At 51.6% G+C, this 25468-nt stretch overlaps 1 protein-coding gene across 1 annotated transcript in view; it reads left to right on the top strand.

Annotated features, from left to right (window-relative positions):
* ANP32A (acidic nuclear phosphoprotein 32 family member A) overlaps positions 1–25178 on the top strand; it is a 37534-nt gene extending 12356 nt beyond the window's left edge. Inside the window, exons 2-7 of the mRNA XM_004758605.3 lie at positions 17447–17596; positions 17789–17911; positions 19764–19962; positions 21111–21208; positions 23609–23672; positions 23924–25178. Coding sequence (XP_004758662.1) covers positions 17447–17596; positions 17789–17911; positions 19764–19962; positions 21111–21208; positions 23609–23672; positions 23924–23985 — 696 coding nt within the window. The 3' untranslated portion in view covers positions 23986–25178. The remainder of the gene's footprint in view (positions 1–17446; positions 17597–17788; positions 17912–19763; positions 19963–21110; positions 21209–23608; positions 23673–23923) is intronic.
* Positions 25179–25468: the final 290 nt, after the last annotated feature.

Genomic DNA, 25468 nt, shown 5'->3' with positions numbered 1-25468 from the left:
GAGCTGTCTTTGCCTGCCCCGAAGGAGGCCTCCCTTGGAGCTGCTCTTGCAGGTGGGAAGGGGCTGGAGGGGCCCCAGGCAGGAAAACATCTGCATGTTTCTGTGGATGTGGGGCTGGAGGGGCTGTTGGAGCTACAGACATCCCCTGCCCCAGGGCTTCTCTTGCCCTTCTCCCTATGACGTCTGCCCGGCTTGTCTTTTCTGGACAGGGCCTGCCCATAGACCCTCCTGCCTCTCAGAACTCTGGGTCTGCCCCCTTCGGGCCTCTTGTGTTCAGATAGCTCCTGAGACATCTCCTCCAGGAAGTCTTCCTCCACTCGCCAGAAGAGTGCAGTTTGCTTCCCTCCCTTGAGCTCCTTCCCGGAGCACCTCACTGCGGGGTGCGTGGTGGTTCAGCTCTCCATGGGGTCAGGTCAGCGTTTCCACAGCTCCCTGGCAGCTGGGTGCCTTGGGAAGGCTATGTGATGACGTCATGCATCTCCAGCCTCCCGCCTAGCTGCCTGTGGGAAGGATCTGTCTGTTCTGGCAGCAGAGCCTGTTCCATATGGACGGCCGGGAATTGGCCATCCTGGTCACCCAGGGCGTTCCTGCCACTTCTGCATGTCTTCTTTTCCCCAGGGAGATTTGGGTGCACCCTGGGCATGGCCTGGGGAAGGTAGGCAGGCGTGCACTCTGGTACAGCTCCCCAGCTGTGTCTGGGAGGCTGGAAGAATCCAAGCCTCCCATCTGCAGCGGTTGGCCTGCCGCCATAATGACTGGTTCTGCTCCTTCTAGCCCCCATTTGCAGCTCTGTTGCAGATATGCCTCTGTGTATCTTGGTCAAGAGGGCTGGTGTGTCTGCACATTTAGGTGTGGTCTGTGAGTCTGGGGAGGCTTCTAGAGTAGGGCCTTCCGGAGCTGCTGTTTTGGGGGGATGCAGAGGTGCTGTGGTCATGGGAGCAGAAATGGAATGCTGTCCTCAGAGTGAAGGAATACGTGGTTCAGGGCAGGCTTTTGGCCTCTGTAGGCACTTGGGAGCCTTCCCTCAGTTCCAGTGGCCAGTGTGGTCACTGCCAGGAGTGGCCACAGGGGAGGCTCTGACATGGAAGTGAAAATACACCTCTGTGTATGACCAGTAGCCATGGACTCCGACAAGGTCTGGGTCTTGGTCTGCAAGGTGCCCGCTGTCCTGCGAAATACACTTGTGTCAGGCAGATGCTTTGCTGGCCCGGGGAAGCTTATGAAGTCCACAGATGTCTCTGACGCTAAGCAGCACTTAGCCAGCTAGTGCCTGATGGTAACCAGAGTTAGGAGGGTGGTTTTTGCAGATAGTAAAGGCTGTGGAGGGGTCATTCACCTTCACATAGGTTGACCATTGTGCACTGGGTCTTCTCTGGGCATTCTGGACACAGCAGTGCGCTAGACAGGCTTGTCCTCTGTGCTGTGCATGTGGGGCTCCTGGTCCACAGAGGGGGATGGTCGGCAAACAAAAGGCAAGACTCCTGTTGTGCTGGGTCCCAAGAAGACCAAGCTGTGTTCGAGGGGATGTGTGAGCCTGGAAGGCCTCTCCGAGGAGGTGGCATTTGAGCAGTCACTTGAATAACCTACAGTGGACATCTGGTCCCAGTGAACCAGAACCTTAGAATATCTGATCTCGGAATACCTACGAGTCATCCTTGCTGAGGAGCCAGCTGATGCCCAGGGCGGTTAAGATGCAGAATCATGAGATGATAAATAGGAAGGATGATGTGGTAGAGGTGGGGACAAAACATAACTGGCCAGTACTCTGCTCACACCAGTGTTGGGCATTTCCCCGGGCCAGCTGACCCTCTCTGCCTTTTCATCCCAGAATGTCTTATTATCCTGTCAAGACTCAAGCTTTGAAAGATCAGTACTTGCAAGTTTGCATTTATTAACAATAGCAGACTTATTTCCTCATTTATGGCTGTGTGAGTTGGAGGGTGGAGGGCAGAAAGTTGAAACACATCTTATGTCCACCAGTCAGCCCTCCAGGCAAGGGCTAACCACCTGGTGTTGGTCTTTCCCTGCCTAGGCAGAGATATGGCCCGGTTTGGGTGACTGCAGGCTCCTGCTGCCCCTCTCTGTGGGATCTCCACTGTTCTTTCTGAAAGAGCCAGGTTCTCTGAGGAGCCCATTGCGATTGTGACTTTTGGAATTCTATCTGGCCCTCCCAGTCTGGTTTGAGGGTTTAGGTATCTCTCTGGGGGCCACAGACACCGTACTGATGCCTCTGACCAAAGCTGGTGAGGTAGGACTCACCAGAGGGCCCCTAGGGCTTATTTTCAGGGAGAAACAGTAAAATCAGGTCACAGAACCAGCCCTGATCCACCTCTTCTCCCAAGGACCAGCCTTAATTGGCTGATAGTTTTCTTCTAGAAGAAGGTGTCCCACATGAAGTTGAAAGGAGCGCTGGTGAAGTAAGACTTCATTAATTAGCCTGTTAGGGAAACGGCTTTCCATTATTATGGGGGCTGGATAAATTTGATGACCACTGTTCTCCTTTGGGCTTCTAAAGGGAAGGCACTGCATTTTCATTTTTTTACTAAATACTGAGAAATATGTAATATTTTTTGCAAGTATTTTGTTTCTAGGTGTTGAGTATCTATGTGCCAGATACCATATTTATTCTTATTTAATCTGTGCAGAAATGCTGTAAAATAAGTGGGATTATTCCCACTTTAACAGATGAGGAAAGGGAGGTTCATATACCTAGTTAAGGAACTAGCTCAAGGTCATACCCTCCTGAGGAGCTGTGCTTGGGTGCAAAGCCAGGTCAGTGACCTCAAGCTGCCTTGGATCTTAACTGTGACTTCCTGCATCTTCCCAGCCACTTTGGGGCTGCTGATAATATGAAAATGTTCTAGATTCCTGATATTATTTCTTTCTTTCCTCTGTAAAATCCGCTGCATTTGTCTTTCCCGTGGAGGGTGAACATGGGATACCAGCAATTCGGATTTTTAAAAATATTTTATTGTAACATGGAACACATTAAAGTAAAGGAAGTAAGTGTGAAGTTCGATGATTTTTCTCCTTCGGGTTATTTTCCCCCCTAAATGATCATTTTACATTGTCAAGGAAATCCCAGCAAGTCAACCCTGCGTACCTTCCCTTGCCTATCAGTGCCAGGGTCTGACTTGACCTTCCCCTCGTGGCTCTGACATAACTTCAAACACGAGGGCTTAAGCACACAGAGGAGAGGCATACTTGGGGGTTCTCAGAGGACTCCAGAGGGTCTGAAAAGTGGGAGAAGACCAAATCCTTTTCCAGTAAAAGTAGGCTAAGGCAATTAGGGGCTTAGGTGCTGTCCCAAAAACTTAAGTAGCAGTGTGCTCCAGCGTTAGTTAAGAAGACCAAAGTGGAGACTGTGGGAGAGGCGTGGCAGGGTGTTTTGGCTGCTTTGCCTTTAACTGGACCCCTTCTGGGGCAGGAGTCAGGCCTCCCCCTTCCTAAGCACCTACTGCAAGCCTTGGATCATGTTAGGTGTTTGGCAAATGATACTCCTAAGATATATCTATAGCCATCTATTACCACATGGGGAGACGGGCCCTTGGGGCACATGGAGCTGCCCCTGTGAGTCCCTTCTTCTTGTCCCTCCAGACTGGACAATCTGGGTGCAGAAGGCAAGGATACCTTGATCCCTGAGTCCCTAGTGCCTGGTGTGGTGCCTGGCCTTGGTAGGTTCTAAGCCTTTACTGAAGGAATGGAGGTGAAGTGACTTGTCCACGTAGGTACAGTGATGAACCCATTAAATTGTAGGACCCTGAGGCTCTGGGACAGCTGTTCTGCAGGTCAGAAGTAGGATTTGATTCCAGCTCTTAAAGGTTGATAAGTTTGGTGAACACAAAATGAGGTATGTGCCCACTTGTATAAATCGCAACATTAATATCGCACAAGATTGGAAACAACCCAAATACTCATCAATAAGGGACAGGTTAAGGAAAACGATGGTACATCTGCACAATGGGACACGATGGAAGTAAGAAACGAGGAAGGTTTTCGTGAACTGTATTACACAAGCTTCACAAGAAAAACAAAGATCAGCATATAATATGCACATTTTGGGTAAAAGGGAAAAAAATAAGATTTTGAATTTGCCTGTATATGTGTCAGCAAACTCTGGAAGGATATTTAATGGGTGGGATGGTTAGCTGGGCAGGATCGGGGGGAGAATTAACTGAATCTTATGCCTTTTGGTTTTGAAGTCATGAGAATGAATGTTACTACTTACTCAAAATATTAAAAAGAAAAAAATAGTGAAAGTGACTTTGGACCTGCTGTTCTATCTATCGGGGCTTCAGTCTCCTCATCTGAATAATGAGGTGATTGGATTAGAGCAAGGCTTCGCGTAGAAGGGCGATGTTGTCTATGTTGGGTGTATCTCTGGCTTTTGTAGGCTTGTCCAGGAGATTCTGGCCCTGTCCTAGGGTGGTCTGCAGTCCCTTCTGTTGGTGGCCTGGACCTGGATGAGCCCAGGCTGTTTGAGAAAGGCCAGGGTGATGCCGAGAGCAAGTGGCCTTCTGCAGCGGTGTGGGCCTTGTTCCTGTCCCCATGCCTGGCAGTTTGTCCTCTGAACACCTTGCCCTGGTGTGACTCAGTTGGTTCTTCCCCCAGACAGGAGGATTACAGTGAAGAGAGACTGTTCTGGAGCGTTCTGGCAAAGTGCTGCAGTTTGATAGGAAGAAAAATGGCAGAATGTTTTCCCAGGTTATTTTTAATGCATTTCAGTTCAGCAAACATTAATTGAGAGCTAAGTGCAAGGCAGTGTGGGGGAGTCAGAGCAACATAGCACCTCATCTCTGCTCTCCAGGGTGCAAAGTCTTGGGTGAGAAACTTGAGTCTAAAACCCCTCCTCCTGCCCTCCAGGACTGCACAGTTCACCTCATCTGGTCCCGCAGAGGCCTGTGGGATTGGTAGGAATTCTACCCATTGCACAGAGGGGGAAATGGAGTCTCAGGAAGTCTTGCCCAAAGCCACACAGTTCCCAAGCCTGGAACCAAACTAGGATTTCTCTCACTGCTTTCTGTGAGGCCAAACCCTTCTAATCCGAACATTCTGCCACATGGTACTTCCTGGAGGTATGTGTGGCGTAGGCCCATTTCTACCTGGAAATACCAGGTGAGCACAGCCCTAAGTAAACCTCCTGCACTGGTTTTCTTTGTGGAAGGGTAGTGGAAATCTCAGGCTTGCAGTCACATGTTGAGTCTTATCCCCCGTTTGCTGTGGTCCCAACAGTTCCGCCCTCCACTGCCTGGAAAGCTCACCCCCTTACCATTAGTTCCAGGCAGGATGTCCCGTATGTGTGTAAGGGTGGCTATGACAGCAGCTTTCTTCCCACTCCATCCTCATGCCACCACTTCCCTTCTTTCCCTTCCCTTCTTCCACAAATTCTCTTGCTGCCACCTGTCATCCTAGCTCTTTCCCAGAAGAGCCACATATGCTCCCCGCTCAGGGTCTCTGCCCTCCCTGGCTCTTCCCTCTACCTAGAAAGTTCTCCCCTTGGACTTCACTTGGCCTCAGGTCCCTACTGGAAACTCACCTTGGGTATGTCTCTCCTGGCCACCCTTTCAGTGGTGTCCCTTCCCACTGTTGCCAGTTCCTCCCCGGTTTTTTCCTGTCTAGTATATGTGTGGATTACATACAGCTTACATGTGTTGGGTTAGCGTCTCGCTCCCTGCTAGGATGTAAGCCCATGAGGTCTGGCTCGTTGTGCTTAGCACTGGATCTCCAACTGGATCGCTAACCTCTGGCATGGAATAGATACTCTGTAAATATTGTGGAATGAGTAAAATCGCCCTATGGCCTAAACGAGTAACACTTCTTTAAAGAGGGAAGAAGCAAATCATAGCCTTTTTTAAGAGGTGAAAAAGACCCAAGGCTTCTCTCTTTACAGAGCTTCATCATATAATATTAATTCATTTAATAATCGTTCGGCACCAGGTGTGTGTGGAGTCCTCTGCGGACGGTCACTTAGCACCCTCTGATTTGTATACTCAGGGAGACCACGCATGGATTTTTCAGAGCAGCCCATTCCTTTGGGGAACAATTGTAATGACTTAAACACTCTTATTTATTTATTTATTTATTTTTTACATTCTTGTGTTTCAGCAACTTTTTTTTTTTTTTAAGATTTTATTTATTTATTTGACAGAGCACAAACGGGGAGCTACAGGCAGAGGGAGAGGGAGAAGCAGGCTCCCTGCTGAGCAAGGAGCCTGAAGCGGGGCTCCATCCCAGGACCCGGGTATCATGACCTGAGTACTTAACTGATTGGACCACCCAGGTGCCCATTAAACACTCTTATAGTTTACACGGGGACTGAAAACGGCCTCTTTCAATTCCTGCACACTGATCTCAGTTCTTGAAGTGCCAGAAAACCTGGAAGAATTGGACTTATGCATGCATGTAACACTCCTTCAAATAGTTGCAGAAAGATGGCTTATTACAAGACTTCTCTTCCCGGGCGTGCGCCCCTGTCCCCCCATCATTGCCAGTTCCTTTGACTGTCCTCCCAGTGCCTGCAGCTGTAAGGGCCCTTCCCACCCTCAGGGCCTTCCTCAACATTCGGCTTCAAGGTTCAGAATTTAAGGTTTAGGCCTGTTGGAGCAGAGTATTTGGGGACCCTGACCGAGGCACCTTGTCCCTTATTGACTTGTCTCTGTCCACACAGCCTGGAATGGGCTCTGCGGATGAAGACAGAACTCAGTAGGTCTCTTCAGTGGTGGGGCCCCGCCCTGACCCCTCTAGAATCATAAAGGTTGTAAGGTCTTTGGCTTGGCTTTTAGCATTTTTGAGATTATAGCAGCTGTAGTAGATCTGCAAAGGACCAGGAACCTAACCCGGACCCTGTTTTTTAAAAGACAGTAAATACTGGTCAAGTTCTGTCTCTGAAGTCCCGCAGAATGTGCTGAACCTTTATGTGTATCATCTCTTCTCTCTTTTTCAGTGCCTATGGCGTTTTTCAGGGTTTGTCTGTCCCTCTGCCCTCCGTGTTCCTTTCTCCTGGCAGCCTCTCGCTTCCCCCTTCCTTCCTCACCCTCCTGCCACTACTCCCCTCCCTGCCCCGCCAGTCTGCAGACATGGAACAGATAGGGACGTTGGGCCCACGTCCCTCTCTAATACTTTGACCGTAAGCCTGTCATTTACAGACTTAGGCAAGTTGCACATGTCCCATCTCTCTCAAGGAGAAAGAACTGACATTAAATTGCTTCGTATGTGAGACCCTTGGCTGATTTGCTGTGGATAGAAGAAACTTGCACCCCCAGCTTTAGGCACTTGTGTGAGATTGGGTTTTGTGTCTGTCCCTCATCGTGGCTTCAGATGGATGACTGGATGGGGGGACTTGAGTGCCATGCTGTTTGCTCGCTTCTGTCATTGCCACTGCCGCTGTCATCTTGGGTTCAGGTGGCAGGGAAGGAGACAACTGAGCCTTTTTCTCTGCCCTCTCTGTATCTCCAGCCCTGCTGGGGGTGCGCGGAGGCAGGAGGGAGGGAGGAGGGCCGGGATCCGGCCTGGGGCCCTCTTCCTCACAGCCCATTTCCTTGTTTCCTCTTGCCTTAACGAGTTCACTCTGGAGAGGCCCGAGGCTTTGGGGTGTGGGCCCTAAATTGAGAGAGGATGGAGAACAGCCCAAGGACTTTGGATTTCCATGATGGGCTAGCTGTGTGACCTTGGGTGAGTCACTGGGTTGGTTTCCACTGAGCTTCATCAGATACCTGAGGAGCTGATTTGGGTCCAGTGGTGCTGATGGGGTCCTTGGCTTCTCTGAAGCACTCTGGAAGAGCCAGCTAGAAGTTCCATCAGAGGCACATTCGGGGCTGTGCTGCTGGGCCGGGCTGGGCAGAGGCTTGACGTGCCAGCTCATGGAGCCCCAAGGAGTGAAACTGAGGAAGCCAGTGAATTAACTTTTGTTTTGTGGACTGTTGTTCCATGTCGGGAACCATGGGGACTGGGTAGCTGTGAAGGTCCACGTGGGACCCACCGCAGAGACCCTGCGCTGTCTTTTCAGACCCTGCTAACTTGAGGACTCCAGTGGCATTTCCACAGCACACAGTCCCTTCTATCCACAGGCGATCCCAGCTGGGCTAAAGATCCCCAAGTCTGATTTCAGGAGCCCCAGTCAGCCACCCCAGGCAGCCACCCCAGACAGGGGGTCCAGGAAGCCATGTTTGTGGATTTGCCTAAGAGTGGAATTAGTGGGATGCTTTGCTGCAGAAAGTGAGTAAGGGGTTCTTTAGCCTTTTAGAATCTAGATTGTTCGGAGCCATTGCCCACCCCTGCTCCACTCTTGGCTCTGGCTTGAGTGACCCAGTCCATTTTGACCACTTAGCAAGTGTTTACTGAAGGCCAACCCCTGTGGGCAGGGCACCAGCAGGGAAACACGGAGACCTCAGACTTTGGTAAGGCAGTGTTTGGAGGAGAGACCGCAGAAAGAAGGACTGCCAGGTGCCCTGTGGCCAAGCAGCGCTCTCTCAGAGGGCCCTGGTGGGCAGGGGCCATTTTCCTGGGAGAGGGATCTGATGGGTATACTTCCAGTCATCTGCAGAGTCAACGAAGTGATGTCTGGGGAACCACTTTGTCACCTGTCACATGGGAAGAAATGCCAGGTGGTGTCACCATGTTGGCTGCAGGGCAGGGAGGCTGACAGAGAGGTGAGGGTGGGGACAAACCGCCTTGGGTGTTTGGTTCTGGCACACCGGGTCGCTGGGAGGCTGGGAATCCTCTGGCTTTGCAGTCCCCGTGGCTGGTAAAGGCAGTGGACCAGGAGTGACAGGACCTGACAGGACATGTTCAAAGCAGTGTTTCAGGAAGATGGGCTAGGATTTGCCTTTCTGCTTTCCAGGCCTTTCTTTTCTGTCTCCTCATGGCTCTTCTTTTGCATGGGGCCAGCTATGGCTCTTTAATATGATCATCACGGACAGTGTGGTTTTCTGTGAACCACAGTGTTGTCGAACAGGGACTAGGACCCCATGGGCTGAGCTGCCTACTCCCTGCTGCCGTGGGAGATGGCAGACATCAGAGGGGACGATGCCAGACTTCTGCATTTGGAACTCAACACCTTTTGCCTCTGGGGGCTGTTTTTGTGATCCCGATTTGTTTTAAGAGATTACATGATTGATTTTTGTGTTTCATTAATTGCCTGGGGCCCCAATTTTCCTTCCTGGCATCCCTCAGGGATGAATTCTGGGCTCTTTCTGTCCATGAAATCTCCCACTTCCTTTTGGGGAATAGAGGCTGAGTTTGGATGTGAGGTGGGATTAAAAGTATGTGGACCCACAGAAGGGGGCCTCCTCTCTGCACTCAAGCTCCATTGTCCAGCGTGCGCAGTAGGGGACTGCCCCAAGGCATAGGACAAGTTACTGGCAAAGTAACCAGGGGCCATCCCAGTCATCAGACTGGACAGTGACCATCCTTGGCACTGTACCTCCACGCTTCTTGTCCCCCTTTCTTTCTCCTGGTCCCCATTTAGATCCCACCTGCTGGGACCAGGGCCTTCGCTGGACTGCACTTCAGACTCCTGCCTCATCCCGCCCTCTGGGACTACAGGTGCAGAGGGACAGCCAAGGAGAAGAGGCAGCCTGCTAGATTGCCAGTGGATTGTGCCCTCCACCAGTTCCCAGACCTCACCTCTCCCCGTACCCCCTACACCCCCTTTCTCTAGCCAAGTCAGACCAAGATGACTCCTCCCCACTTCCCAGGCCTAGACAGCCTTCTGGGCCTATTTTCTGCTGCCCTGGGAATACCGTCCTTCACATGCGCTCAAAGCGGGTAGGGCTGGGGCAGGGTCTGGGTGATCAGGGAGGCCTTCGTCCAAGAGGTGGAACGGACAGGGTCTGGAAGTGGAGTAGACTCTAGACGGGTCCGGAAGGGAGGAATGAGGTGTCCAGGCAGGCAAGCAAGGGTGGAACATCAGGGAGCGGCCCCAGCTCTGCTGGGAGTTCACTTGCTGAATGGGCCCACTGGACCAGCCCAAAGCCCGGGTCCTACAGCTGCCGGGGCCGGCCTGCAGTTCAGCTGCGTCTGTCCTTCTGGCTGGAGGAAGCATCTGCAAGGGAACCAGCTCCTCTTTCTCGGCCAGGCAGAAACCAAGACCTCCCCACGCCCGCTGGAGGAGGGAGGAATCCGGTTCCAGGCAGCGCAGGAGCCAGTCACAGGCTTTATGTTAATACGGGCCCTCCCCGCGCCGGCGCTCAGCCTGTTCCCTGGGCCTGGCCGACAGCTTAATTACGCCGCAGCGCGCCTCGGCTTGCGTTCCACGGTTCCCTAAAATAATAAGGATGGCGTCACTGACTTCCCGCGGCCATGTGCTCCCACCCGTGCCTTCCGAGCTCTATTGTAGGAAACAAACAAAATCCAGACACTCAGATGCTTTTCTTCTTGGAGAGATTTGTTTTGTTTTGTTTTAAGGTAATTTGGGGGCCCTGCCCCTTAGTTACGATTTTAAAAGATCTTTAAGGTGCAGAGACCAGAGTCATAGCGACCCCAGGGGCTGCAGAATATCCTCCTGTTAGCAGAAATTCGTGAGCAATGTGGAGGATGCACAGTCTTCCACTGGGAACAGTGGTTTTTGATCGGAGCAAATGGTGTAGCAGAAGGACCACCCCACTCGGGGTTTCCTGGGCCCAGGGCCAGTTCTGGGCCTTGCCTTTTCCTCTGCAAAAAGAGGGCTAAACTGGACCAGTGTTTTAAAAGCAATGTAATAGAAAAGAGTCATTGTGATTGGGTATGTTTTGTTTTGGTGTGTGTGCCTGTACACACCACATGGGTATACTGAGCCAAGGCAGGAATGTATTTTTTACTGTGGGCTGTGGTCAGAAAGCCACTGACCTAGATGATCCCGAAGGCCTTTCCAGCTTTCAAAATGTCCGACTCTTCTCCCAGAGCCTGGCTTTCCCCTCATGGAACCTGACCGGTTTTTGCAGGTTTTGCCCCACAGACTGTTAAGCAAAAGTAGAGATTTTAGGGTCGAAACAACAGAATCACAAGCATCTGTCGCTCCTATTGAACACCTTTGGGAAGAAGCTCATTTCCCCTCAGCCTTGGTGACTCAAACAGTTTGGCCTTCTAGCTAGAAATGGAATCTGCAACAGGGGATGGCCCATTTAAAAGCTGACCTATTTAAAACCCATGAGCACCAAAAAAACACGGGGTCAATTTGATTTGAGTCTCCTCTTCTGTGCAAGACTGGAACCTGAAAACTAAATTGGTCAGGGACTGACAGGGTTGAAACCAAAGCTACACATATTTATTGAATTCTTGCTCAGTGAAAGAAAAAAAAAAATCAAGGCTGGAGGCTCCTGGGGGAAAAAGAAACAAAACAAGGTGTAGATACAAAGTCAAGAGGGGTGTATTTTGGGTGTAACATCTTCGCTCTCCAAAATGTTATGAAGCTTCATGCCTTTCATGAAAGACAACTTTGGTGGCTCAGATGTGCCGACCACCCTTTGTTCCCATTCTCGTGCCGTGACTGTGGACACAGTGGGGAGAGGTGGCTGTGGATCCGGGAGAAGACAAGTGGCTTTTTCCAAGCAGGGGATGCTCTAAGTGCGTTATTTCACGTAATCCAGCTCTAGGTGATGGGCATTACTGCCATCGGAGGAAACGGAAGCTCAGGAGAGGTGAGATGAGCCAGCAAGTGGAGAATGTGGACTGGAGCCCAGTCTGTCTGACTCCAGAGCCTGCCTTCTGTCCACCTCTCCACGTTGCGTCCGGAGGTCCTGGAAACATAAAGAGCTGTTCTCGCCCGAGCTTCCTTCTTTCTGGTTCTGGCCTTCAGTGATCTCTGTTTTAGGCCTGAGCTGTCCTTTTAAATCAGGGCCCCCTGATCATGGGCCTGTGACCTGTGCAGTCACACAGGGCCCTGGGCTTCGAAGGGCCCTCCCTTGGGTTTAATGCAGTGCTGTCGCTGTCTCTGGAATTCTTAACGGTTTTTGAGCAGTGGGCCTCAAATTTTCATTTTGAACGAAGTCTTGCCAACTATATAGCTGGTCCAGAACTTGATACAGTGCATCCCCTTTCTTGTTTTTTTCTGGGTCCCTCCTGTCTTCCTTGAGCATGCCTGGCCTCTGGGCATTTAAAGAATGCACTCGGTCCCCCTGCTCCGGCCCGCTACCTGGCACCCTGCTCCAGTAGCTGTTTACCAGACGGCAGCTGGGAGGAGGCAGCCTCCTCCCAGCCGGCACCACACCCCTGCTGGCAAGGACCCCAACTGTGGCTCACAGCAGCCTCTGAGTCCCCAGCATGTTACTCTATAACAATGTCACAGGTACACCCTTTATGGAGGCAGGGGCTGCTTCTAGGCAAGAGGTCGGTGTACAGAGCACTGGGTCAGGTCAAGAGGAGTGTGCGCAGTTGGCCTGCCTCCTGGGGGACACATTGTCTAGAAGAGGTCAGGTTCATTCCCATCTGTGTGGGACTGATTACACTGTATGTTTCACAGCAGTTTGACTCACTGCGCAGCACCTAGTGCTGTGCCTGGCACCGTAACGGGATGTTTGTTAAGCACTTACTCTGGTGTCCGCCCCCTGCTAGGCTGATTATGGGGAAGGACAGTCCCTGACCTCTAGGAGGATCGGATGCTTAATACACGATTAAATGATTCATGTGGCAGCTGCCCTCGGTGCCCTGGGATGCTCGGAGCTGGGCGGGGGAAGGCTTCCTGGGGAGGGGGGCCTGAACACCATTTGTGGTGCAGGAGTGAGACGTGGGGAGCCCTGTAGTTGGGGGAGGTAGGGAGGTGGCTAGTGGAGGGCCTCCTTAGGTCCGTTTAAAAACTTGGACTCACCCCCACCCCCACCCCCAAGCGGCAGGAAGCCAGGAGGCATGTTTTCTAGGCTGGAGTTTGCACTTCGTGGGTTAAACAGATACCGTTCTCCCCTTTCTGCGGAGCCAGAGCCTCAGAGCTCAGGGATGGAGTTGGGCTACTTGAATGTTCCAGTAGTCCAGCTGTCCCCCCGCTGTCACAGAGACCCCATTTGGAGGCAAAAACAGACTTGGGGTGACTTAGATGACCGTGACCAGGACTGCAGTGTAGAGAATAGAGAGGAAATGATCGAATTTGAGAGAACTGTGAAGACAAGATTTCACAGTTTTGAAACAAGCAATGGGTTGTTCCTTAGAGTAATAATGTGTTTGTGTTTATCACGGACGGTTCCGCTCCCATTGGTGAGAAGCGATTGCTGTGTCCTTGCTTTGGGGACAAGTTTTTCAGGAAATACCAGAGCCGGACAGTCTGATTCCTTGGGAAGCCTCATTGCCCCCCTCCCACCTGACCTCTCAGTTGGGGCCGAGGATGAATATACAGACCCCTGGGGGGTGCTGACACCTGAGGGGTGAAGCATAGAGTCCCGAGTACTTCTGTCCATGGGTGTTTGAAAAGCTTCTGACACCAGCGGAGGAAGCCAGTGGTTGGGCTGGAGAGAGAGAGGAACCACATTCAGATATTTTTAAAGGGCCAGTGGAGTTGGGAGAGAATCTAAACCCAAAGTACAAATTTTCAGTTTAATTTTAACTTTGCACTTAGCTCACACCCAGGATTTGGCAGGGGGACGTGGACCTTAATTTTTTTTTTTTTTTTCTTTTTTTAAGCAGAACACACCCTGGTTGTAAAAGGGATACGCTCTTTGCTTGGAAGGGTCTGGAGCCACACGGACGGGGAGGAAGTGGGTTGGGACTGGAGCAGGAGCTCGGAGTGGGTCTGAGGCGTGTGGGGCTGGTTGCGGGTTTGGAAACATGTGAGCCTGTCCCAGAGCTCTAGGAAAGGGCAGCCTTCCACGGAGTCCAGGGTCAGGAGGGGGTGCATGGGATGACTCTAGGCCTCCTGTTGGGCTGGTGTTTTTGTTTTTTGTCTGGTCCATTTCAGATACTTCACAGGGAGCTTACCTGCCATCTCCAAAGTGACAGTCACTCCCCAAAGCAGCTGTGGTTTGGGCTTTTTGGTGATCTCAGCAGCCTCCAAGTCTAAGCCTTGCCCCTCTCTCACCTTTTTGATCTTGCCCCAACACTGCTGAAACCCCCTGCCAGGAAGGAAATGCAAAAACCGGTAGGGGTCCCAGAGGCCCCACGTACCTGACCTGTAAGGGCCACCTGGGACCAGACAGCAGGGGGCCTGCCCAAGTGGCTGGGGAGGGGGGGCTCTTCCTACTCACTCCCCCAACCCCTCTCCACATCCTTGCTCCCTGATTGAAGCCTCATCTGAATGAGGGCTGGCTTGGGGTTTGTTTTGGTTACGGAGGAAGTTTAGCGGTGGCAGGGACTGATGGGACTGGCCCCCATCCTGCTGGTGGAACCCTTAGAAGAAGGGTGTCGGGGAGCTTGGAGAGTTGAGGTAGTTCTGAGAGAACTTGGACCTCACATTTGTTTGGGAAGGTTTGAGAAACAGTTAGGAGCCAGCACTGACCAGCTTGGTGCTGACCATTCCTGGGACTTGAGGGCCAGTGGTTCTGGGGTGAGATGGGAAACTCCCCCCCAGAGAGCAGTGGTGAGGATTAGGTGAGCTGGTGCAGGTGAAGCACATTAAGGGTACCTGTTGAGGGCTCAGGAAAGATCTGACTTACTAGGAATAAAAACGTTAGTGGTGGGGCGCCTGGGTGGCTCAGTGGGTTAAAGCCTCTGCCTTTGGCTCAGGTCATGATCCCAGGGTCCTGGGATTGAGCCCCGCGTTGGGCTCCCTGCTCGGCAAGGAGCCTGCTTCCCTTCCTCTCTCTCTGCCTGCCTCTCTGCCTACTTGTGATCTCTGTCAAATAAATAAATAAAATCTTAAAAAAAAAAACAACAACACAACAAACCCACAAAAAACGTTAGTGGTAGCAGCTTACGTATTGTCCTTGAGAGGAATGTCCCCGCCGTTGGTCATGGTGGTGGAAGTTGGGACTGGGACCCTGGGTCTGTCTGTAGAATTCCCAGGCAGCATTGTGTCTCTCTGGAGGAGACGCCAGCTTCCAGGGAAGAATTCCCCCAATTCCCAACACCACCTCCCCCAGTCTCTAAGACCTTCTTTTCCTTGGCTTATGGCCGTTAAGAGGAGAAGCCCTTGACCCATCTGGAAAAACCACACGTCTGAAATCTTTGAGGCTGGGCTAGGATCCCTTCTCATATTTGTCTTTCTCTGGTGGAGCTTCAGGAATCCGCAGTGCCTTCTGAAGCCTGTGGGCCCTGTGGCTCCAGTGCCGCAGAGGTGGTGGCCTTCCCTCCCCCAGCACAGTGGCTCTCCCTCTGTTTGCCCTGCTCCCCTAAGGGCAGGCTTCCTGGCTCTACACTGATTTCCTGCCCTGGGGTAAAAGGCCTCATAGGATTTATTCCCAGCCACTCTTGCCAGTGACCTTGAGAAGGTGGCTTGACCTAGACATCTGGCCTCTCCTGGGGACTGAGGGAGTGGAAAAGGACTTAACTTCTCCCATCCTAAATCCAAGGGATAGGCGGGCCTTGGCGGCCAGTGCCTGGGCCCAGAACAGGTCAGCTCTGGGAAGGAGCTCCTGTGCCTGGCTTCGGCCCCTCCTGGCAAACTGTGCTGTTGTGCTGGGCTGAGCCTACCACCTCTCTGCACCAAGGAGGCGGAAAGCAGGGCAGCTGTGGGGCTCTGCAGCCCAGATGTGCCCCTGAGCTCCTGTGGTCTGCCTGCTGACAGAGGTGGGCTGAGAAGGAGCATGGCAGGCCCACTGCGGACTCTATTCCCCCAAGATTCCCCCTGGGGACTGTGGCAAGGCGGTCGTCCTGGGCCCAGCAGGAAGGTCTAAGCAAATTGGTCCTCTTATCCAGGAGAAAGAAAGACTCTGAGGGGCTGGCATGACCCTTTGGACCATATGGGACTGCTATTGAGAAGAACTAGACTGTACTGTCTGATGCCATGTGACCCATCCAAGACAAGTAACATGTGGGTGGATGTCCCAGGCCAGCAGCGTACCAGCCACCTGGATGCAGGCTTCCCTAAGGTTCTAGCGAGCAGTCAGGTGTCGAGCACTGGGTGCAGCCAGGAGGAGTCACCGTTATGGGGCCTGGCAGCCCTGGGTGGCCAGGGAGCAGCTGGACTGCAGGACAGGAGTGGGTAACCACAGACATCTGCCTGGAGGGTGGGACACCCTGGCCTCCCTTGCTGACTCCCCAGGGTCATTCAGGCCCCAGACTTGATCTTTTCTTTACTTTTCAGCTTGTCTCCCTCCCATCTGTACTGGAGCCTGGAATCACCTTCAGCCACATCTGCCTTTTACCAACCCAGAGAGACATGGCTTTTTTTTTTTTTTTTTTTTAAGATTTTTATTTATTTATTTGACAGGCAGAGATCACAAGTAGGCAGAGAGGCAGGCAGAGAGAGAGGGGGAAGCAGGTTTCCTGCTGAGCAGAGAGCCTGATACGGGGCTCAATCCCAGGACCCTGAGATCATGACCTGAGCGGAAGGCAGAGGCTTTATTTAACCCACTAAGCCACTCAGGCACCCCAAGACATGGCTTTTTATCAGACTTTCTACATGATTAGAAAGGATTTGGACCCAAACTTGGGAAAGAATAGAAACGAGGAAAACATAACTATGGTGGCAACATTGTCTCCAGGGAGTTTTAAAGAAGGCATAGGGTCACAGAGGTGCTTCCTGAAGACCGATCTTTGTTCTTTGATGGCCTCAGCCTGTCACTTTGGGGGATTTCACATCTACTCTCAGGGCCCTGTGAAGAGCAGGGCCTAGAGAGGCTCTAACTAATATGGTAGTGTCTTTTTAAGTAGTGTCTTTTTACACTTAAATTAAGAAAATGAAAACTCAGTCCCTCATTCTCCCCAGCCATGTTGCATATGGCCAGTGGCTCCTTTCATGGGCAGAGCAGGAGGCGTCCATCATTACAGGAAGTCCTGTGGCTGCTCTGCAGAATAGAGTATGCTGCCCCTACCCTGGGCCAGGCCAAGTCGGTGACCATGGTGACAAGCACCAGACCTGGTGGGCGGGCTCTGGTGGGCAAGCCGGTGGGAACAAGCGGCCATGTGTGTCTGGGGACCCATCCACACTCAGAGGGTCACAGGTGCACAGAGGTGGAGGACAGTGGGGCCTGAGGATGGGAAGGAAGGTAGCTGGCCTGGGGAGGTGGTCAGGCCGAGGCCATGGGGCCATGGGAGTGGCCAGGGCTGACGGGAAGCTGGAGACTGTGGTGGCTGATTTTTAACAGGAGTTTGGAAGCAGTGTGGCAGTGGGGTTGGAATGATCACCAGGGATTATGGAGTGTGTCACTGTGGTCCGGCCCAAGCTCCTTTCGGGAGTGTGTCCCTACTACAGCCCTCCCTGCCCTCAGTTCAGGTAGAGGTGGGAAGCCCAGGGTGGGTGTTGGCGGTGGCCTGCTCCCGGAGAGGCAAGCGGGTGCCACCGTCATATACTGAAGGACCTGTCTCCCCGTCCTGAGGAGGCCTGACCCCCCTCCCCAGCCCCAGTCCCGAGTCTGCCCCTCCATTCACTCTGGCCTTCCCTTTGCAGGTGAAAGAGCTTGTCCTCGACAACTGCCGGTCGATCGAAGGCAAAATCGAAGGCCTCACAGATGAATTTGAGGAACTGGAGTTCTTAAGTACAATCAACGTAGGCCTCACCTCAGTCGCAAACTTACCAAAGTTAAACAAACTTAAGAAGGTAAATAGGGTGAGGAGTGTGTGTGGGCAGGGAGGAGGGGGTCGTTACTCTGTGCTTGCAGAGCGGAACTGAGGGGGAGCCGGGCAAGTGCGCTGACTTGCCCCTCGCCTGTCTGCTGGGGGCCGAGGGCTCTGGGCCCTTGGCCTTCATTTTACCAGCTCTTTGCACTTTTCCCCTCCCTGCCCTGTTTAGCTTGAACTAAGCGATAACAGAATCTCAGGGGGCCTGGAAGTATTGGCAGAAAAGTGTCCGAACCTCACGCATCTAAATTTAAGTGGCAACAAAATTAAAGACCTCAGCACAATAGAGCCACTGGTGAGTCATTTGGGTCCTTCCCCTCCACAGGGTGGGAGGGGGGAGGGATTGGTATCAGGGACTACTACTTTTACCTTTGTAGAGTATTGTTTTTCTGTCGTTCCCCCCTGCCCTATGTATCTTACTTTATTTGACTCTTGTTATGGGCCACGAGGTAGAGTTGGAGCTCATTTCTGCTTGGTCCATAGAGAAACGGAAGCCTAGAGACACTCAGTGGCTTGAGCAAGGTCACACAGCCGAGTGGCGGTCGGGAGGCAAGGGTGGGTTCTGACCCTCACCTTGGGGCTTTCCTTCGTACAGCTTCTGCTCAGCTTTGGAAACCCAAGCTGTCATTTCTTAGAGCATGATTCCTTGTCCCTCGTTGGGGAGGGCGGAACCATCAGGAATTCTGCTGTCCCTGGATTTGGCCACTTGTTTTCTCCTCCGATGGCTGGCCTGAGGCTGGTACCTTCGAATGGTGAGACGGTGCCCTGGATGGCACAGGATGGTATAGGATGAGAGCCTCAATGCCGGCCTTACTCTCCTAAGGGGCACAGAAGAGGGTGACTGACCCTTGGTCTCCAGTTCTCGGTGTGATGGTGACCGGGGCCTCATCTTCAACTAGCTGAACCTGCCTCACATTTCATGGATTTATTCGCCAGGAAGGGGCAAGGCTGGGTCAGAACAACAGTGTCTGCATTACTGCGTCTGAAGGATTGTGTTCCCCTGATTTCAGCTGTGTCATTGATTAACAGTGTTCTTGAAACAGAGAAATAATGTCGCATCTAATGAGCACATTTGCTGTAAACATACACGTAGGAACCGTCCCGCAAGCCACATACCTCAGAATCAGGGCCAGGTTGTGAGGCTGTTTTGCCAGCTTTGCCGCATTAGGACAAGTTGGGGCATCGCTCAGTTTGGGTTTGTAGGTTCTTGTGCACAGAGCACTCCTCACACTCTGGACACTCAAGGGTCAGCTTGATGGGCCAGCGTGGCGGAAGCTGGTCCTTCTTCGTTAAGCTCAGACTTCTACCATAGGTGGCAGCCCCCTATTTTGATCTATTTGGAAGCCCTGATTTAATGATTTCATAGGACAATCTTTGAAGTTCTGTATATGTGTATTTGGGGAGACGGGTATGGAGACCAAGTGTGTGTGTATATAAATCATTGTGATTTGGTTACCATTAAAGGTCAGACCTAGGCACAAACAGATGCACGCACACAGAAACACACCCTATTCTCCCTGCACAGACCACGTGCCTTTCTGTAGCTTCTCCTTGGTGACCAGTGTGAGTGATGTGCTGTGCTCCCCTCTGCGGGATGAGAAGATGCTGGGGTTGTGCCCACCCACCCCACCCCGCCCAGGCCACAACTCCCTCCCTGCCCTTGACCTGTTGAGAATGACTTCTTGCTCTTGAGATCTTGAGAGCTGCTGGACTAGTAATCACTTCTGCCTTATCAGGGCTGTGAGGATAAACTGAGCCACTGCTACCTGGTGTGCTGTGTTAAGGGCCGTCATCCTCACCATCATTACTAATAGACCTTGTTAGTTTGTGCCACCTTTTCCGTTTCCCTCTTGCTCCCCAGTCATGGGGACAGCAGCAAAGCTCTTGGCTGGAGCCTCAGGGGGAGCCACAGCTTAATTTGAAGCCAGTCACTGATGGGGCCAAAGCCATACTTGCAGACTTTGTTGCCATTGGATGAGGCTTTAAAGGCCCTAAGGGGGCCTTTTCCAGTGGCGGGAACTGAGATCCATCCATCAGTGACTAGGCTGGGCAGAGCAAAGCCATTTTCTCCAACTGTTTCCCTGGGTTGTTTGCCCCCCCCCCCGTCCTCCACAACTCACTGTTGAACTTCATCTTTCTGCTTGCAGAAAAAGTTAGAAAACCTCAAGAGCTTAGACCTTTTCAATTGTGAGGTAACCAACCTGAACGACTACCGAGAAAACGTGTTCAAGCTCCTCCCGCAGCTCACGTATCTCGATGGCTACGACCGGGACGACAAGGAGGCCCCTGACTCGGACGCCGAGGGCTACGTGGAGGGCCTGGATGACGATGAGGAGGATGAGGACGGTGGGTGCTGGGGGGGTGGATAGGGGCAGGCTGGTGGTCTCCTTTGCACAGCTGTGGAGGGAAGGGGGGCTGCTTTGTTAACCACGGTCCCTGATCTTGCTCACGGAGTCTAGAACCGCAGAGAAGCATCCTGAGTCTCCCTGATGGCATGGTAACGACTTGAGAAGCATCTAACTGAACCCTACTGTCAGGTTTTTCTTCTTTTTCCAGAGGCCCCTGGAATGAGATCCTACAGTGTCTCTGTAGTATGCCCCTGGGCTCAATTCCCACCCCCCAGTAGTGGGGAAGATGGGGTGTGGCTTGAGGGTACCATTCATCTAGGTCTCCCTAATGGAGAGGAGGGCAGGAGCTGGAGAGGGTGTGGAGCCCCCTGGTGGCTGCAGGACACAGGACCTCCAGGGTGCAGGTGTAAGGGAGTGAGGAGGGGTTGGGAGATGGAGGAGGCTTGCAGGGGCTGTGCTGAGCACCCTGGTAGTGAAGTGAGGGTGAGTGTGAGCCAGCAGGGCCTACAGGGAGGAAGGAAGGAAGAAAAGAGAGGGCCACCTCCTGCTGTCCCCTTCCCATGTGCTAACACAGTGCGGCCTCCCTACAGGGCTTCATGGCCACAGTAACCATGAGAAAGGAGACATTTCGCCCATAATCCACACACAAGATTTTTTGTTTTTCCTTGTTAGGTTGGGGTGTTTTGCAAGATACTCACACATGTGTTCACCCAACGGGAAGGGCCCAGGTTTCTAGGCCCACCTCGGTGGCTAACTTGATGAGTGACCTTAAACAAGTCACTTCTCCCCTCAAGGACTCGGATTTTCACCTTTAAAGCCAGGAGTTTGGTAGATGCTCTTTCCAAGTGAATAAGCGTCTTGGCTTCTGTAAGCCCTGTGACTTGGTCCTTTGATCCCGTAATTGCTCTGTGGTCTGAGCCTCCACAAGGGATCTCTGCTTTTGTAAGAGATGGGAGGGGAGGGCTTGTCTTTTGGATTACTTCCAGATGTGTTGAGTCCTATTGGAGCATCCCTGGTGTGGGCGCCGGTGGGTGTGAGAGGGTCCTGGGCCCCACCAAAGACTGTGCCGGGCCCACGAGCCTGGGTTTGTGCTGTGAGGGAGACCAGCTCACCCCCAGTTCCCCTGTCCCCGTTTCTGCCGCACAGAGGAAGAGTATGATGAAGATGCTCAGGTAGTGGAAGATGAGGAGGATGAAGAGGAGGAGGAGGAAGGAGAAGAGGAGGACGTGAGTGGAGAAGAGGAGGTAAGGGGCTGGGCAGGGGCACCATCTCCCAGGTTCCACCTGACTTACTGCCTCTTCGCAGTTGTATGTTAATTCAGGTATTTACTCTGTCCTTAGAGTCTCCTAGGGAAAACCAAAGACTACCTTGGTAGTCTGTGCCAGTGGTAGGGTAAGACACTGCTGGGTGCCAAATGACAGTGACCAGGGTCCCTGGCGCATGTGGAAATAATGCTTTTATGCTGACACCCCAGTTTCTTAACAAGACCTATGCATGTCTGTGAGAGTTACTACAGCCCAGTCTGGGGGGTGGGGGAGTGAGCCCAGCTCTGCCACTTGCTGGCTGTGCGTCCCTGGATAAGTTCCTTAACCTTTCTGAGACTCTTTCCTCATCTGTCGAATAGGTATTGTTTTGCATCTCGGTTGTTAATAGGGATCAACTCAGTGAATTCTTAAGAGGATATAATAATTTGTAAACCAGAACTCGAGAACAGTGTTTGACCACTTGCTGTTTTAGGCCTTTATACCCTTCAGGGTTCTCGGTTCTGTGTGCTAGGTCTTGTGTTTAGGTGTTTGGAGTCTCCCTCTAGGAGATCATGTTCATGACTTGTTGGAATTCTAAGTCAGCTCTTGCTAATTACAAAGGTTAGACCTCGAGAGGCTTAAAGTGACAACAGCGCAGACAAGGGACCTGCCTCTTTCCCCACTCCCCGCCCCCCCACGCCTCCCCACCCCCTGATTTGCCATCTCTATCCATTAAGAGTGCAGACACCTGCCTGCCACACACAGACCTGCTTGGGCTGGATCTCTGCCCACCCCCATGCTTGGGAGAGTCCGGTCAAGGCAAACAGAAAAAAGCCACTGTGATTAGCCTGGTTCCTGTCTTGTTCAGCTGCCGAGTTTTCCTTCTCCCTAAGTGTGGGCCACTAGGCTCAGTTCTAAAGAATATTGCGCGTTTTTAAAAAATAAAGACTTAGAGAAACAGGTCCCCCCAGGACAGGGCAGTAGGTCTGGTTGGCTAATGGATTTCTCATCTTGCACTTCCTGTCACAGGAGACACAGTGTGCAGGGGTTTCTTTGGGGGTGGGGTGTTGGGGATTTTTTGGTTTTCTTTTGTTTTTGGTATGTTTTTTTTGTTTTATTTTGTTTTGTTTTTTTTTGGTAATCTCATTGACCATCTGCAGAGTCCCAGTTTCCAGCGAAGGAGAGCTTATACACAGACCCCCCCAAAAAAAAAAGTCTTAGCAAACAGACTGATTAAAGAACTATTTGGTGACATTATAAAAGGGTAATTCCCTTGACAAAAAGAAGTCTATCACCACGTTCTTTTTTTTTTTTTTTTTTTAAGATTTTATTTTACTGGGTGTCTGGGTGGCTCAGTGGGTTAAAGCCTTTGCCTTCAGCTCAGGTCATGATAGCAGGGTCCTGGGATCAAGCCCCACATCAGGCTCTCTGCTTGGTGGGGAGCCTGCTTCCCCCTTTTTCTCTGCCTGCCTCTCTGCCTACTTGTGATCTCAGTCTCTCAAATAAATAAATAAAATCTTTAAAAAAAAAAAAAGATTTTATTTTATTTTATTTATTTATTTGACAGAGATCACAAGTAGGCAGAGAGGCAGGCAGAGGTTGGTGGGGGCTCCCCACCAAGCAGAGAGCCCGATGCGGGGCTTGATCCCAGGACTCTGGGATCATGACCTGAGCTGAAGGCAGAGGCTTTAACCCACTGAGCCACTCAGGCGCCCCCACCAAGTTCTTTTTAAACAACAGGTTGCCTTATGCTTTAGGAATGGTGTTTGGCCTGCAGACATTCAACTAGCAGGCGACTGCAGGAACAGCTTAAGGCAGCGGTCCTGTATTGAGAATGAGTTCATACACCTTGCCGACTCTGAAGGAGCTGGGAATGCTATCCTTAGGGGGCCTTTACTCCCCCCTCCAAGGGATCCACGTGTGCAGAGTGGTAGACGGGCTGGGTAGGGCAAGGTTGAGCTTGCCCACGGAATCTGGATTTGCTAAAACTGGGGTCTTCCCTCGAAGGCAGAACTGTTCTGAAGCCAAACGAAAAGCTGGCTGGCTTTGCAGGACCGAGTTGGCGTGGGGAGCTTTTTCTCTGGAGAGCACACACTCAGGAAGGCGTGCCTGAGTTACAGGGACTCGGGGTCAGAAATTCTGAGCCTGGGTTTACAGCTCCTATGTGTAGTGTGGGTATTTTCTGGACAAGGGGTTCCGGGCTTTGTCAGATTCTTAATGGGCTCCTTGAGGCAAGGGGACCTCTGCTCTGGATCCATCCTGAGGTTACAGGTTCTTGTGGGGCTCTGAGAGGCAGGGGCAGCCTCCACTTTTTTCTCCCATGGTCCAGGGAAGTGCCTTCCTCAGCATGTCCCTGGGAAGGAGGCACCCCTAATGTCCGCCATCCATCTTCTTTCCTAGGAGGATGAAGAGGGTTATAACGACGGGGAAGTAGATGATGAGGAAGACGAAGAAGAAGTTGGTGGTATGGCAGCATTTTTACTCTCGGCGGGTAGCGGCCTGGCCCCCTCATTTGGCAGAGTAGACGGCAAAGGCCCAGAGGACCCAACCGTCTGAGGCTCCTGGGGCCTCCCTGTCTTGGCAGATTCCCCGTCTCAGATTTGCCAGGGGCGGCAAAGCTTCCCAGATTTGTGGTCCCCTGGCTTCCTGGCAGGTGGGTTGAGTCAGGGGCAGGATCAGTGTTTTAACCTAAATGCCTTTTCCTTCCTCTTCCAGAAGAAGAAAGGGGTCAGAAGCGAAAACGAGAACCTGAAGATGAGGGAGAAGACGACGACTAAGTGGAATAACCTATTTTGAAAAATTCCTATTGTGATTTGACTGTTTTTACCCATTACCCCCCCCCCCGAAATCCCGCCCCCCGAAACTTATTTTTTTCTGATTGTAACGTTGCTGTGGGAACGAGAGGGGAAAAGTGTACTGGGGGTTGTTGGGGGGGAGGGAGGGCGGGAGGGGGTGGAATAAAATACTATTTTTACTGCCACTCTTTATTTTTTTTCCCCTACTTTTTCTTTGTGTCTGGTTTTGTCCCTGTAAATGCGATAGCTGAGTACACACCGAGTAAACATTTGTTCCTTACTCTCAAAGAGGACGGTTTGGAGGGCTCTCACACTTCCTGGTATTTCCCGAGTCTCTGGAATCGGTTGGAAGGTCATGGCTGGCCTCCGTTTTTGGTTTCTTAAAAGCCCGGGAGGGCCTGAGCACCAGCCGGCATCTTACCTCTTATTCGGGTTCCCGTGATTCCTGCATTTCTTGGGCCTTCTAGAGGCATCCAACGCCCTGGTTTGTAAATAGCAACCGAAAGGCGTATTTTGGCACTGGTTGGGGGACATTCCCCGTCTCTCATTTCTTTCCTCCTTCACAGATGGTGGTGGGCTTTGCTCTCCGAAGAAGACTCTGAGGTCACTCTTCAGAGTTAGGAGCTGGAGAGCTGAAAACAGCAGGCTTAGGAGTTAGTAAAATGGAGTTGGTAATTCTAATTAAAAGAGAAGAAGCAAACCCTCAAACGTCAACCTCTTTAAAAGATTTAAAAAACAAAACAACAAAAAAAAACCGTGTCCTATCTTGTTCTGTAAAATATTAGAACGCTTTGTTTTATGAAAATGACAAGACAATTCCTCCACGTGTACTTCTGTGCTTAGACCATTTTTACAGACCTGAGCACAGGAGACGCTGCTGCATGTCGGCTGGGTTTTTTTTTCATACACCCGAGCACGGAAAAACTAACGCAAAATTGTATTTTCTTACCTAGTGGAAATCTGAAATGACTGCAAATTCCTGGTGAATGTACAGGTTTGCTTTCATGTCCCTCTTCTGGATTGCTTTAGAAGTGACGTGTGATTTCCTAGCCCGTGTTTCATCTGTATAAAAGAACATCTGCACCGGTTTCTCTCCTACCCCTCAGAAGAGCCAAACTTTTGAGTTTTATGTCTGTTTGTCATTGATAAATTTCAATAAATCTTTTTATACAATTTTTTTGGGGGTGGCTTCTTTGAGTCCAACAGGGTCATCAGTCTTTCTAAGATGCATTCCAGATAAGCTGCTAGCTGATGGGGCGGGGGAGGGAGCTTAGCACAGGTTATCTGATCAAATAGCTTCTTTCCAGGGCAGGTAACCTGATACCTGAGTTTTGGATGCCTTGGCTCCCAAAACAAGGTTGGGTGGTGTGCTGTCCTCGTCGAGAGTTTCGTCATCAGCATAAAACCCCAGAAAGATGTAAAGATACAGAAAATTACTCAAACACCAAAATGATCACCAAAAATT

The sequence above is a fragment of the Mustela putorius genome, unplaced genomic scaffold (genome assembly GCF_011764305.1).
Source record: "Mustela putorius furo isolate JIRA1106 unplaced genomic scaffold, ASM1176430v1.1 tig00003896_pilon_pilon_pilon, whole genome shotgun sequence".
Classification (NCBI taxonomy): Eukaryota; Metazoa; Chordata; class Mammalia; order Carnivora; family Mustelidae; genus Mustela; species Mustela putorius.
The sequence above is the reverse complement of the archived record's forward strand: the minus strand, read 5'-3'. Positions and strand labels throughout refer to the sequence as shown.